Consider the following 15,981-nt stretch of genomic DNA (forward strand, 5'->3'; position numbering starts at 1 on the left):
TCACACCAGCAGTAATTAATGGAGCAAACTGCTGCTAAAACTGAGCAGACCTGTGTTTACAGACAGGACAGGTATTTGATAGGAAACAGCGCCACCAGGTGTCGCTACATACTGAGAACAATATGTAAGAATTAATGTGTAACAATATGAAAACCTAGATTTCAGTTTCTCTGACCAGATTACATGAAGCACATAAAGCTGTTCTGGTCAGACAAACTGGGATAAAAAAAAGAAGCTAAAAGCAGAAACATTAATTTTATTATTTAAAATGATTTTATTATTTATTAAAACTGCTTTTCTTTTTCCTTCAGCCCCTGAGGAGAAATGTTTGACGTTTCGTCCTGGGGATTTGTTTCATACAGGAAGATTATTGGTGACGCACCACCTCCATTTTGTATTTACAGAGCAAATCATGGTTACCGTTTCTGTTATTAATGGCCCAATATAAATATAATAACAATTTAAATGTCAATAAAACAATGTTTGCTTCACTTGCATGCTGTTTAAATCACTTTGCTATTTTTTGAACAGGATTTGCTTTACTGGTAGTCGAAGCTAACAGGCGTTTCGTTTGACATTTGTTGTATGTTGATTATATACTTGGTCCAGAAAATAAGATAATTAAAATGACTAATTTAAATAATCTTCCAATTATAGGAACATTTTTGCTAAACCGCTAATGTGAAGCTAATTTTTCCACTTTGCTAATTTTTCAAATGGTTAGCACACAGGCTGCACAGTGGCGCAGTTGGTAGCACTGTTGCCTTGCAGCAAGAAGGTCCTGGGTTCGATTCCCGGCCTGCATGGAGTTTGCATGTTCTCCCTGTGCATGCGTGGGTTCTCTCCGGGTTCTCCGGCTTCCTCCCACAGTCCAAAAACATGACTGTCAGGTCAATTGGTTTCTCTAAATTCTCCCTAGGTGTGTGTGTGTGTGTGCATGGTTGTTTGTCCTGTATGTCTCTGTGTTGCCCTGCGACAGACTGGCGACCTGTCCGGGGTGTACCCCGCCTCTCGCCCGGAATGTAGCTGGAGATGGGCACCAGCAACCCTCCCGACCCCATTAGGGACAAGGGTGAACAGAAAATGGATGGATGGGTTAGCACACTTAGCTTCCCCTGAATTAATTTTACCATCTAACTTCTAAAATGTTAATTTATTTGCCTGTTTTTTAAACTTTCAGGTGAATAAAGTTTGACATCTGTGTTGCAGCTTATTGACTGTGAAATAGTTAGATCTTTATATTCATGCTCGTTTTTCTCTCATGTTCTCTGTAGTTTTTCAAGAAACTTCATTGAACAAACGTCAGATATACAAAGAAATGAGAAAATACGTGAACAAACAGAGGGTGTTAATTAAATAAATACATGTAAAAATACACATATACATATATGTGATTTGTTTTTAGGACATGATTGTTGGTATTAGCATGGTTGAATTTATTGCGTTAGCATTAGCTTCCTTTAGAACTGGCTAAAGATGAACCAGAATTGAACTAAGTTTTAATTAATGTAATTGTTTAGATTCAGTCATTTTAAAATGCTTTGTTTAATGTCTTTTTTTCATCATTTTATTCTGTTGATTGTAACTTTTCATCTAAACCAACTGTTAAAGGTCCTGCTAGCGACGGATGTTGTGAATTAGCTTGTGGCTATAAACACTGAGATTCAGGCATCAGATTGTCTTGTTTCTTGTGTTTCTTGTCTCTGTCAAATAAACAAACAAATAAAAAAACACCATGTTGGTGTAACAGTTTAAGGTTAGCTGTGCTAATGGTTATGATTAGCTCTTTAGGCTTAGCGCTAATCACAAGTTAGCAGAGCTCACCGCTGTAATCTGCTATGATGCTGATGATGCCACATTTAGTGAATTTTAAATGTTTTGTTTTCAGTTTTGCATGTTGAGAATCACTTGGATAAACAAATTATTCATAAACCATCAACATTTAATCACAAAGAAAAGCTGCAGACGTTGTTTCTGTATTTACATGAACAGGAATGATCTCCGTTGGAGAAAACATGACGATGATCTGACATGTCTGACTTTTGTTTATTGGGAACAACATGAAAAAGGACAATGATTTACATCAGACTGACCCGTTCGGATCGTTACGGACATACTGACACAGAAACCAAGGACTGGCCTCAAGACTTCAAAACGTTAATACGACAAAAATTTTAATTAAATTAAAAATTAAAAGGCAGTAAGTTACCTGCACACCACTAACATCTTAAAGACACGTTTTTATTCCTGTTTATACCAGCAGGAACCGTTGGAACGGCAGAGCGGGCTTCACATATCCCCAAAGGGAATTTCTCAGTGGGTTTCCATGTGCTTGGAATGTGTCACAGAGAAGAAAATGTCAAATTAAAATAATAAAAAACCTCTTCACAACATTCAAAGAGCCTAGACTTCCTCCATGTCAAAAAGTCCTTGGTTATAATCTTCAGCTCCCTGTTTATACCAACAAGGATGCAGGAAACCTTCCAGCCTCTGAGCCGATAAATAAACTCGTCCTCCGCAGGTCCTGGCGTTTCCAAAAACCCCACATTCATCGTTTCAACACCGAGCGCCAGGTTCTCCGTTCAGAACCGACGGGACGAAGATGAACCAGACGGAGTCCAAAATGTTTCCTGGTAAAAAGTTTAAACTACACCACAGTACACAGTTTTCACAAGTCATGCTAATTTACAAGAACTACAAGTCAGAACCAAAGCCAACGTAAAAACCTCCAGTAAAAATTACTTTAAAAAAACAAAAACAATCCTTATAAATTATTAGCTTAGTTAAACTGAAGCCTTAAAAGAGATTTTCAAACCAAAGAGCAAAAGAATCTGTTGGACTGGCCGGCGCCTCAAAACTTTAAAAACAAACAAAGTTTTTGATCAGCTGGACGATCAGAAGGAGCTGAACAGGCGGGGAAAAGATTTTCATGGGTAAAAATCAATAAATATCACATTCCAGAGGGGCAGACGCTAGCCAGCTTACCGAAAAGATTTCAACAAAATGCAGGCGGTTGTGTTGATTCAGCTGCTTGGAAAAGAAAAATTGAAATCCACCAGGAAAAATAAGGCCTCTTAAATAAATATTCTTATTCTTCTTTTATTGTTTTTTCCCCCAGGAGAAAAAAAATGTCCCACTTACTGTTAAAAAAATCGGCATTCCCGCCTTATAAGAAAAATACTTATCAAAGAGAAGCGTCCGGAAACGAGGCTATACCATCCGGGAGTTTGTGTCCGAGGAAAAGTGGCCGAGGTTTTGTTTCTGCCGGCGGCCGCGGTTGTTTTTCGGACATTTCCTGGAAACACAAACCGAGAAAAAACCAACATTTCTAATGTCTATCGTCTCAAAAATTCAGTAAATAAGATTTTAATGCATCTTTATTTAAAAGTTAAAAGTGTAAAAGTTTTGGGCCAGGCTAAGATTTTCTTATTTTTTTATTTTCAGAATGCAGTCGTACAAAACAATACTGACAATAAATATTACAAGAATAAGGTTGTACATTAGGAGAATGAATTTGTCCATTTATTTATTTTCCTCCACAAAAGATAAAACATTAAATGAGCATCTTGTGAATTTATGCCTCAGTATCGGTTTTACAAATGAAGAAATATTGAAACTCATTTGACTATCAAAACTTTGCTCTTGTTAAAAATACTTTTTTTCATAATTTTATAACTTCACTCTGGTAACATTGCATCTTTATTGTTTGTCACATTTTTAAAATCATTCTTTAGTTTTAATAAAAAAATATTTAAATTTATTTTTAATGTTTTTTATTAAAGAAAACCTCCAAACATTGTTGGAAACTTGAAAGTAACAGAAGACAAATAATGTATTTCAGTCTGGTTTTAAAGAAATTATTAACTGTTTATTAATGTTTACTGGCTATGAGTCACATTATTAAACTGATTATGATTTTAAAATATTTGTGGGGTAAAAATGTTCTGTTGTTGCTGTTTTGATCATTTCCTAAGAAATGTTCCAAACTTTGTTTATAGTAAATGAAATTTGTGCAAAATGGAATAAATCTGAGTTATTACTAAATATTTTCATCAGTTATTTTAGCAGCACATATTTCCTTTTGTAAAACAGACAGTCCTGATGAAGTCCTTTAATCTGATGATAAACCGTTTCGGTGAAATCAGGCGTCTTCCTACCTGGTGATGCACATCACCACGGCAACGATGATGGCGATCTGCACGGCTCCGATGATGGCGGCGATCAGGACGTAGTGCAGCTTCTGTCCGCTGGGAACCACGTACAGGATGTTGAAGTCCTGCGGCTCGTCGCACTGCGTGCCTTTGTATCCGGCGTCACACCTGGACCCGGAAACACGCTACGTTAGCAAGATGCTAACAGGCGAGCATCAAAAAGCAGCAAATTACTGCAGCAAACCAGCAACAAAACGAAGCATAAAATCAGGAAATGCAGAAAAACGCATGCAAATTATTGCCACCATTTTGTGACTTTATTAGTAAGAGTAACAGAGAATTAATTACCAAGCAAACATGAGCTGAAACATAACAAAACAATCCAAAAATCTCCCAGCATTAGTGCACAAAGCAACAAGTTTGATCCAAATTTGAGCTAAAAGTTGCGTTTTCATGTTAACTCAGATGTAGTTCAGGCTGACCTGCAGGTGGCCATGTTGTACTTGATCTCACATTTCCCATGGACACAGAATCCGGCGTAGCTGTCGGCGCAGGGGATCGGCATGCCGGCGTAGAAACCCTCGCCTTGGTCCAGACCCGTGGTTTCTGGAGAATGAAGGAATAAAAACACCAGGAGGATTTTTAACCATCAGAGTTATGTAAAGAGTTAGGAAGCTCGTTAGCATAACCTGTTAGCATCACACAAAATGTCAAAAATAATAAAATGACAATACAGCTTTGTATTTGTTTCTAATTTACACATTTTAATATTTTACATGTCTTTGTGGTAAATATATTCCTTATTTTTTTTTACTTATTTTTCAAATGTTGCCAAAAAAAAAGAGATTACTAAGTTTATTTTTTCATCTGCACCTTCAAGTGGGAGGAAAAATAAAACCTAAATCCAGAACATTCTAGGATTTTTGGTGTTTTACTTGCAGAGGATTTTATAAAAGCTGAGATGTTTGTCAGGAGACTGAACTCCTCACCCTGTGGGTCTGTTTATAAAGCAAACACTTTAAAATACAAATCTGGGACCTTCAGGCGATGGGAGGCTGCAGTCAGACAGTGAAGGTCAGCAGAGAGAAAAGGTTTTCCGGATCATTAGCAGCATCAGCAGCATTTCACTGGGCCTGAATGAGACTCTGGAGTCAGAGCACCGAACGGCCCAGCAGGTGAAAACTACGGGGGCCCTAAAGGCCCAAAGTTTAAATCACTTCTATAACTTCATCCTGCGTTGATCTGAGTGAAACCGACTCACCTTCTTCAGATCTAACAAGATTGGTGTCAAACGTTTGTGCAGCAAAAATGTTTGTTTGTGCTGCAATTACATAAAAAAATCTGCCTTGTTAAGATGAGTTACTGTCCCTCAGCTCTTCTTCATGGGTTTCGACAGTAAAGCATTTAAATCTGAGGTTAAATGTTTCCATTGTGTGAATCCTGATAGTAATTCAGAGATCACAAACTTTCCAGATTTGATTTAATTTCCTCCCTGATCTATAAATTCAACGTTTTGTTGTGCAGCAGGACAAATGACCCGGTTCTGCCACGGTGGGCCCGTTTACTCAGGAGAGATGTTAGCATCGCAGCAGCGGCTCCTAAAAACTCAGCTTTCACTTTATTTCACTATCAGAGCAAATTTACAGCTTCTGATTTTACTGCTGTGTTTTTCCTGTGAGGACTTTATTGTGTATTAAAAAGATTTTCATTGGGTTTATCTCCAGTTTTTGCTCTGCTGCAGGTTTAGAGTCGGGTTAACAGGCTGCTGGAAGGAACCGCTGGCTGGATGAACATCTGGAAGAGAGTCAGAGTTGGTCTGAACAGGAAGGAGACGACGATCAGCTTCAGACGAAAACATGAAACATTTAGTCCACAGACTCACTTCATTCAGGTTTTAAACCACTAACCTTTTATTTCATTATCTTCCACTAATCACTAGTTTGCTAATAGCTCATTTTTAGCTTAGCACTTTAGCTAACTGGTAGCACATTTAGCTTTTTCCTGGATAAATTCTGAAGCTCTAATTTACTGAACTGTTCTGTAAACTTCTGGTTTAATAAAGTTTGATGTCTGTGTTCAAGTTTTGATTATCGACTAAAAATTTCTTCCTGTAGTTTAACGTTTATATTCATGCTCTTATTTTGAAGTTTGCTTTGGGCAGCAGTTGCATTTCCTCCTGTTAGTTTTTTCTCTATTTTTCTACAATAACTTTATTTAAAACAAGAAACATGCAGGTACAAAGTAAGACGCAAATAGCAAAGAATGAGAGCTAATGTTGTAGCATTAGCTTCTGCTAAATAGCATTGTAGCATGTTAGGATTAGTACAGTTAGCTTTTTAGTTAGAGAATTTAAAACCTGAATGTGTTTCGGCTTCAGCCGGTTTAGACTTTGCAATGAGCTCCATTAGAGAGAAGCCACAGCATCACACGTCCTCCACCGTACAGGTTAGGACATAAAATAAACCTATCAATTATATCATCTGATTTAGTTTAGAAGTGACACAAATCAAATGTTTTGTGGGTGAAAAACATTTAATTCAGGATTTATCTGCTGTGTGAACAGAAATAAGCTTCTTTCTCTGTGTCAGGTCAGCAAAAGGTGAAGGAAGAACTAATAAATCCTCCAGTTATTTATTTAATATGAACTGTTTGGATTAGAGGTTTATTTCCACAGAGTTTGTGTTTGTTGCCTCTGGAGGCCGTGTTCGGTCCAACAGTCCGACCTGAACAGAACCGAGCGGGCGGCTGAGGGAACCTGAAACGGTCCAGATAAACGCGGCGGCGGCGGCCTCACCTAAGACGTTGACTTTGAAGGGGCTGCTGTCGTCCTTCTTCCCCAGCTTTTCTTTATCCGCTGTGGGAAACAGAGAGAATCACATTCAGACACAAACGCTTCGTTTTCTCCAGCGTGTCAGCAAACATCCAGCGCCGTTACATCACAGAGTCTGTCTGAGGCGCTCAGGCTCTTCCAGTCGGATTCTGCTGTCATCGTCTGACCGCGTGACTTCCTGTCTGCTGTCTGTGAATTTCTCTGTGTGTGTTTGTTTCTTTTAGGTCAAAATAAAAGGAGAAGAAAACGTCAGGGGATGTTTACTCGCAGTCTGAATCACACCCTGTTCATCTGAGTGAAGGTGGTGATGGGTCCATCTCAGACGACGTGTGTGTGTGTGTTTGTGTGTGTGTGTGTGTGTTTCTGTGTGTGTGTGTTTCTGTGTGTCAGAGAGTGACGGGTGAAAACAAACAAAGCAGCTGCAGCAGCTGCTTGCTGTGAGCGGGTGTCATGCTCTCTCGCCGCCTGCAGGAGGAGCTGCTCTGAATCTTAACCAGCCTCCATGTTGCTTCTGCTGTTTCTCTGTCAGCTCTGACAGGAAGACCTGCTTCATGTGTGTGTTTAAAACTAAACACACACAGGAAACTCTGGTTTTATTTCTTGGAACCTGATCAGATGTGGAGCTGAAACTTCAAGGTCTTTGGATAAAATCTGGATGTGCAGATTTTTGGTACTTTGGATGTTTCTGCTGCAGCTGCTTTCTGGGTTTTGAACCTAAACTGGGTTGAAACCTCTATAATTCATAATGCTGCCTAGTTGTGGTTCAGCATTCACAAATTCATTTAGCTAATTTTCTGAGGACATAATTTAAATTTATTTGGTGAATATTTCTCTGTCTGTGAATTATAATCTAAAATGTCAAATGAAGTTTATTTATGTGGCAGATTTCATCATCCAGGCGGTAAAAACACAAAAATAAAAAGTCATCCGCAGTTTTTACTCTGCGTTGTCGTTGTTTGTTTTTAAGCAAAACCTGAAACTGCTGCTGCGCAAGTTACAAGGCAGGTTGTTGCTAGGTAACCAAAGAGAGAGTGAGTTAATAGTTTCCACCCCTGTTGCCTCTCACAGCTAGCTGCTAATGTCTTTCCTCTGCCTACATCTCCCAGAATGCTGTGTGGTTCTGGATCAGAGTTCATTTTATTGATGGATTATCTACTGAAATTGATCTCATATTTATTGCGATATATATTTGTTGGGTAAATTGTATTATTAGTATTATCAAATATTTGTTGTATTATGTAGCCTTGTAGTTACATTTAGATAATGTTTCTGTGTGTTCATTAATTCTGATTTCTTCCTAATCCCTCCTTGGAAGAGGGAGGTGACAGATATTCTCAGCAGGACTCCCTGTTTAATGGAAGTGTTAGTTGTTCCAAGCTGAGTTTTACAACCCTAGAGGAAAATGCTTTGTTCTTTGTGATACAAAGCCGTTGCTTTGAAGCTATACAACGTGTCCCATTCGACGCCGTGTCTGGAGCAGGAAGGATTTAGATTGTAGATAACATGTGTTTAGTTTAGTGATTGTCTTGTGGCACTGCAACTAAAATGCTTTGACCCCACCCCCTAGAGTTGCAGCGCCCCGTGTGGCAGGTTTCCTAAAATCAATAAAACAGAGGAGCGGGAGATGTGTTTTTTAGAGCGGTAGGAGATTTGTAACTGAAAGCACATCTCTGTCCGTTCTCCTCGCGAGAAACAAAGAATCTAACTCTCTTGTCTTTCCTGTGTTTGTTTAAAATTGTCTCTAATAGGTATTTAGACCTGACAATATTATTGATTGGACGCGTGTAAAGACGCTGAAACTTCCTTTAAATCAAAGCTGAACAGGATCTGTTTAGATCTGCCTGTGATTAAAATAACTGTGATCAATGTGTTTGATAACTTTGATTTATTGCTGGTTCCTGAGATGTTTATGGACTGAAACACTCTGACCGCCCTGCTGCTGAAATGTGCGACACTAATAAAGCCGACTGGAGTCTCTGGTCGATACGAAGCTCATTTCAACGCTCGAATCTGATCTGCATTAAAAATACATGAGCAGCAGAAACTGGTGAAACTTGATGAGATTCGCCGCACTTTTCAGAAATCCCAGCTCTGCTGTTGTCAACGTGTTTCTAGTCAACAAGGCAACCGCCTCACACTTCAGTTTACTCACTCCAACACCAACCCAGAAACACTCGTCTGTTAGCGGTTCTGTGTTTTCTGCTTCCTTTAGAGATGAGAGGATGAAAGAAAAGACGAGTGACATGGTGGGAGGTTGGTGAGGATGAAGGGATGAAGCAGGAGACAAAGAGCAGGGTGAGATATTGTCAATATTTCCTCCTGAGCGAAGCAGCATTAAAAATGGATGAGTGGGTTTGGTTTCACTCTGCAGCTGTGGGTGGGGTCGATCTGAGGCTCCATCTCTGCAAACCCAGGAGAAAATCTGGTTTTGTTTCTCTACAGTTAAACCAGGCTGTCGTCTCTGTTTGTGGTTTCATTTCCGTTTGAACACAGAGAATCATTCATTTCTACGGTGCAAATCACCTGCAGAGCAACACATTTACAGCAAGCAGACATGTTGGTTTCAACATGAATGAGTGAATATTGAGGCTGCAGCGTTTCAGGATAAACCAACTGAAGCTGCTCTTCTATTATAAATGTGAACAAAACTGTTGATATAATGTGGAAAAAACACAATTTCATAGTTCAAATGTTTCCATTAAATAAGAAACAACATTAAAGTCACACAAGAACAAGGATACGTCATTAAAAAACATGGCTGCCGTGTCATCCTCCACCACTTCCTGTTGTCTTCTTTGTCATTTCCAGCAGTAGTAACATCCTGTTGTTGATCATGTGACTCGTGATGAAAAATGAATGTTTCCAGTGCAGTTCTGCTGAAAACCACTTCATCCAAGCAGCAAAACTTTCTATCAGAAAACGTTAAAATTGGCAGGTTTTTTGTTTTTAGCCAATTTATTTTTGTAATTCCAATTTGCACAAATTGAAGGTCGATGGAAACGCTGCTGTTTAATATTAATATCTGATGTTTTTAACGTCTTTCTACAGGCGCTTTGAATTATCTGTGTCTGAAAGGTAAATAAACTTAAAAGTAACCTGTAACCATGGTAACCAGGGGCTGTGATGCATGTTGCTAATTTGATGCTCTGAATTTTGTTTTCTAAGGAAATATATTAGAGTTTGACGAAGCTTTGGTCAGATCCTGACCCATAACGACTCCTGCAGCTCTAGATCAGATCTATAAGTGTCTCTCTATATTATTTCTCTATTATCTGTTTCCTGTGTTTTGGCTCCATCACGCCCCGGTGCTGGCCCGACGCCCTGAAGTGACAGCCGATCAGAGCGGGGGGGGGCAGGTGTTCATCACCTCAGGGCGTTACACACCCACATAGCCCCCCCTCCCCTCCAACCGGCACCGTCCAATCAGGCTCCTGCTCACGGTCGCCTTAAAGCCACAAACGCCGACAGGAAATCCATAAATGTCTGCGTGTTGTGATCCGGCGCCAGCAGCCCAGAGGACGGGCCGAGGCGGCCGACACTTTGGGATTCAAGGTGAGTCTAAAGCATAAATCTGATGCGAGCTGCGGCGGGCCGGGCCGACTCTGGGCGTTGGCTCCGGCTTTGAACAACATCAGACATCAAGCTGCGACTGCAAATCAGGTCTGTATGCAACACTCGCACCTCAGAGCATCAAAGCCGCTCTGACTCATTCTTCTGCATATTTTAAAACCTGACATCAGAGAGCGGCTGGAAGTGTAAAAACTGCTGAAGTAACTGCAGATTTAATCCACTGGAGTCGTTTCTCTAGTTAATGGTGAGGTTAATGAAAAAGCCAAAGGGTATCTCTGTTCCGCAGCGATTCAACAGACACTCAATCCGTCTTAAACCCTCTAAATATTCCTGCACTCTAAAAACCGACACTCAGGAAGACCTGTAATCCCTCCATCGTGTCTGGGATCACAGCGGCTTCATTCATCTGGTGACAGAAGAACTGAGACAGAAGAAAAGGAAAGGCTGGGGTTGCATTCATGTCATAATGTTCATTAAACTCTCGGTTTGCTCGGTTTTATCCCTCAGATTCAGAGCAGTCGTCCTTTAGAGGAAACTCATTTCATATCTGCCGTTTCTCAGGTCGTTAGCCGCCGTTAACGACCTGAAGTGGAAACATTGGTACGAATGTAAAACGGCTTTAAAACTTTATTGTTTTGTTTTTTAATTATTGTTTATATGCAACATTATCATGCATTTTCAGCTGAGTTTTAGCTTGTAGAGCACTTTGTGCCGCATGAATTATTAGAAATAGAATAAATCAAGTTGACCTTTAAACTACACGGTGCTACAGAGTCGTCAGACTTTGTCTTTTATGAATCAGTAAACAAACAAACCGACTGAAATGGAAAAAACACTCAGAAGGATTCAGTTTGGTTCCGCTAATCCAATAATAACGGAGCTAATATGTAATTTAGTGCTTTAGCTAACTAAACATTTAGCACAGTTAGCTTCACTCAAATAAATGCTGATTCATTTGGCCATAAACGTTCATGGCGGTTTCTGTAGCTGCATTTAATTTGACCATAAAACTGCAGAAATAGAATTATAAAAATAAATTTGCTTAATGGCAACACGGCAACTTCTAAAAATAAATATATGTCAGAAAAGCGTCAACATCTGTTGCTGTTTGTAATGAACAAACTAACAAACACCTAAAATGCAAAGTTTGGTTTTCTTCTTCATTATGGAAACGCAGTTAATGACACCTGGTGGTTATCAACATGTTGCTGTAGCGCTTTAGCTTTAGCAGAACTAATGTTTATGATTAGCGCTTTAGCTTTAGCAGAACTAATGTTTATGATTAGCGCTTTAGCGTTAGCACAGCTAACCTTTTAGCTAGCGGTTCCCACCACTGAGTTTGACTATATGGTCAAAATAAAAATGAGAATTTATTAAATTTAAGGTGGGCGTGCCGTGGTGGCGTAGTGGTTAACGCGACCCGTATTTGGAGGCCTTGAGTCCTCGAAGCGGCCGTCGCAGGTTCGACTCCCGGACCCGATGACATTTGCCGCATGTCTTCCTCCCTCTCCTTCCCCATTTCCTGTCAGCCTACTATCATATAAGGGACACTAGAGCCACAAAAGACCCCTTGGAGGGGTTAAAAAAATTTAAGGTGAAATTTTTGAAGTTTGACTTAAAAAACCTCCAAACATCTGTCACTAAACAATACCTCAATCTGTCCTTTTATCTTTTCTCCAACTTTTTTGTTCATAAATCTTTGATTACATTTATTTTCATCGCTTCATGCAGAGCAGTTAGCGACATGCTTTTCAGTTTTCCTCAGTTGACACTAATAAAATCATTTTGGACGACAGTCGGCAGCACTTAACGCTGAGGCAACAGTTTTACAGTACAGCAGCTCATCAGCTTTTCCAGTTTTATTTGGCAGAAGCCAGAGAAGCAGATAAATAGAAGTAAATGTTGGAGCTAATTAGGTGGACATACTGCTGTAAGTGAACAATTAAGTTCCTCTTTATCTGCTGGATCAGAAAATGAACATTTGTTTGCACCAACATGGAAATATGCAAATGTTTCCTCTGCAAGTCGTTCAAATAAATCCTGCATTTTTCAGCAAACCAAAGTGCCTGGATGTCAGACATGATGTTTACGCTGCAGTCAGTTTTCCAGAACCTTCCGTCCGTGTCACATTGACGAGGTTTGCATTAATAACCCCGTATTACAGCCTGCATGCTCGGTTCGCTTCCTAATTGAAAACGCCGGCGATCAGACGCATTAATTTGACTGACATGGTTCCAGTAACGAGACTGATTTATTAAACCGTCACGGTTCTGCAGCCAGCAGTGATCAGCAGGAGAGGAGCGCCATCCGTCCTGCATCTGCAAATCTGTGTGAAGTTAGAAAACATCTCAGGGAGAAGATGAAGGAATCTGGAAAATGATGAAATCCTATTTGAAACTGAGCTACTCCGTCCACAAACAACCGTTATCTTCAGGGCTACAAAGCTTTCCCAGCCCAAACGCTCGTTAGCACAAACAGGAAATCAGCCAATCACAACGCAGCAACTCAACGGATTGAGACATCTGGACATGGAGACGACAGCCTGTTCAGTTTGAAAATGGGCTTCAGGTTGTTGGTGCCAGACTGTCTGATGGGATTTTCACCAACAACCAGCAAACTTCTCAGGATGACAGATAAAGATCCAAAGAAAAGAAAACGTCCAGTGATCAGCAGATAGTTTTGGTTCCAGAAGATAAAAAAGCAAAAAACCTCAAAAACCACATTAGATGTTAGCTGGGAACAAGAAACTGAGGCTGGAATAAATGACAACCTGCCTTTAATCAAGACTTCAGGGCGGTGGAGGTGGCGTCATGCTGTGGGAGAACTTTGGTTCATTGATTACCAAATAAATATTGTTTCAACATAAAAGCCTCCTGCAAGATTGTTGCTCATCATCTGTGTCAACAAACCACCAACATCACGATAAATGATAATATTGTCGTTTCAGACCATGTTTCGTTCGCTACAATAACACTAATGTAAGTTCACCCTCTGAAAAATCTAAAAACTTTCATTCCTAAAGAATATTTAACACAGAAACGGGAAAACATTTTAAATGTCCAAAATAAACAAGTAAAACAACTAAAACAGCAATAATTTAAATGAATTATGAAATCTCTGGAACCAAATATTAATTGTTCAGGTTTGACAGGGAAAACAGGCTAAAGGGGCAGCTAATGCAAGCTGGCTACTTTATACTAGGTACTAATTTTTTGCAGCATTTTTCAACATTTTTCAGCGATACTGAAGGGTAGCATCTCTGACTATTGTAGTCCACATGGAAACTATAGATTTTATTTTTATTTATCATGCAGTTAATTGATTTATTGCTTATTGGGAAATGTTTAGTGGTGACAGCGTTTCACACACATCAGATAAACTCAACCTGATGTCACTGAAGTCCTTTCAGTCCCTGAAAGATTCATCTCCTCTGGTCTTAAAATGTGTTTGGAGCCGTTAACGGCCTTGGACTAGACTCCCTGAGGTCAGAGATGGAGATAAACTCTTACCAGAAGAGGTTTGGTGTTCAATCTGTGCCTGACATGAGCTGCTGTTCACAAACGGACATTTTCAGGCGTGTTTTGCGCCATAACTTTACCGAGGCAGCGTCCCAGGTGCTTGACGTCGATCTGCTCCTGCTTCATGCACGAAGCCTCCCGGACCAGGCACGGGTTGTTGTACGAGTTTCCGTCTGTAGCGCAGACCGGGTTCTCATTGTGGCCGCTGCAGTCAATGTTGCATATGCACCTGAGGGCAAAGGTCAACCATCAGAACAATATCCCAGGAAATGAAACTGTCTGAACCCATTTCTGACACACAGCACCAAAACGTTCAGATTATTTTAAATTAAAGCCACATTTCATTTCATGTTTCTGTGCAGTTTAATGAAAAGTTTGGATCCATCTTCTTCCTTCAAACATTAAGCTAACTCTCTAATATCATCATATGTTTCATCTGTTTATTTAACAGTCACCTAAATAAGTTGTTAGTGGTAGTAAACAGCAGAGACACACTTCTGCTAATTTCTGGTTTAGCGTTTTAAATGTTTAGTGAACTTAGTTTTCCCTGAATCAGATTCTAAAGCGTTAAATTATTTTGGATCCTTTGTAAACTTTCAGTTGAATAAAGTTCAACATCTGTGTTGAAGTTTTGGTTATTAACTTAAGAATGCTTTAATCATTTTACACACATGCTTTTATTTTGAAGGCTCTTCAAGCAGGAGTTCCATTTCCTCTCCTCATGTTCTCTCTCTGTTTCCCCAATAACTTTATTTAAAACAAGGACATGACAAATAAAGTAAAAACATGGACAACAGAGAACAAGAAATAAACATAAATACAATATCTAAGGGAAATATAAAATATAACGGCAAAAATAAATTTGTCCTTGAGAGTTGGACTCTTTCAAGAGCAGACGCAATTTGAACTGAAGTTAGCGGCTTAGCACTAGCTTTAGCATTAGCTAATGTTTATGATTAGATTAGCACAGCTAACGTGTTAGCCAGCAGTGTTAGCCACGGCTCAGACATAATGTATCTGTGAACCAATTAAAGCTTTTTATTCATTAACTTCTTGCTCACCAGACATCTTCGGAGTCTTCATCACATTCGGCTCCATATTTACAGGTGCTGCACTTGGTGAACTTCTTCCCGACGTCGGAGGCTGAGCCCTCATCGTCTGTTAGACGGGCAGAGAGGAAAAACGCTTCAGTAACAGCAAACATTTCTCTACAGTCCTGCTTTTTATCCTGGACTTCATCCTTTACTGAGCCTCGCAGAAATATTCACACCCGTTTACCATTTTGTCACATCAAACCACAAACTGTGTGTTTGTCGTGTTCTGTCCAGAACCGTTTATCCTCTCCAACCAGGACTGGACCTCCGGTCAGACTAGCTGGTGACCAGTGGTGTGGTGTGACTTTAGGAGGTCCAGGTAGGCCCAGTCTGTGATGGAGGAGGAACCAGAGTTTCTTCTTCCTGTGGAGATTTCCTGAGGACGATGTGATGAATCCAGCTGGTCGTTCATCAGTTGTGTCTCAGTGTTTCTATGAGCCCAGCTGAGAGCATCTTCTGCTACAGAGGAGAATAACTTCCTATCCAGGAGTCCAAACCGACAGTTTTCAGAGGGAAGCTGATTTCCATCAGTGTATGAAGGTCGCTGTGTGTTTTTCTACTAGCAGGGAAACGGATCAACGCCCTGAAAACACCAACAGGAGACAAATGGCTCGATATCCACTGTGTTTATAACTCAATGTTTGGTTTATTAAACTCTTCTTTATCTCCCAGTCTGGATCTTTAAACCTTGATGTTCTATAAAACCACCAGAAGAAAAACTTTCTGAAGTTTCATCTGTTTCCTCAAAGTCAAATCCATCATCGTTCACCTGTGACTGTTTCTGGTTAAAGTGGTTTTAATTTCACCTCCTGTCGGAT

The 15,981-nt window shown here is 39.9% G+C and overlaps 1 protein-coding gene across 1 annotated transcript in view; it reads right to left on the reverse strand.

Moving 5' to 3' along the window:
- Positions 1 to 2,027: 2,027 nt before the first annotated feature.
- Positions 2,028 to 15,981, reverse strand: part of tmeff1a (transmembrane protein with EGF-like and two follistatin-like domains 1a) — a 44,820-nt gene continuing 30,866 nt past the window's right edge. Inside the window, exons 5-10 of the mRNA XM_028020283.1 lie at positions 15,131 to 15,227; positions 14,150 to 14,298; positions 6,946 to 7,005; positions 4,634 to 4,757; positions 4,158 to 4,319; positions 2,028 to 3,295 (exon numbers count right to left, since the gene is read on the reverse strand). Of these exons, the coding sequence (XP_027876084.1) occupies positions 3,211 to 3,295; positions 4,158 to 4,319; positions 4,634 to 4,757; positions 6,946 to 7,005; positions 14,150 to 14,298; positions 15,131 to 15,227 (677 nt within the window). The 3' untranslated portion in view covers positions 2,028 to 3,210. The remainder of the gene's footprint in view (positions 3,296 to 4,157; positions 4,320 to 4,633; positions 4,758 to 6,945; positions 7,006 to 14,149; positions 14,299 to 15,130; positions 15,228 to 15,981) is intronic.

Source organism: Xiphophorus couchianus, chromosome 6 (genome assembly GCF_001444195.1).
Source record: "Xiphophorus couchianus chromosome 6, X_couchianus-1.0, whole genome shotgun sequence".
Lineage (NCBI taxonomy): Eukaryota > Metazoa > Chordata > Actinopteri > Cyprinodontiformes > Poeciliidae > Xiphophorus > Xiphophorus couchianus.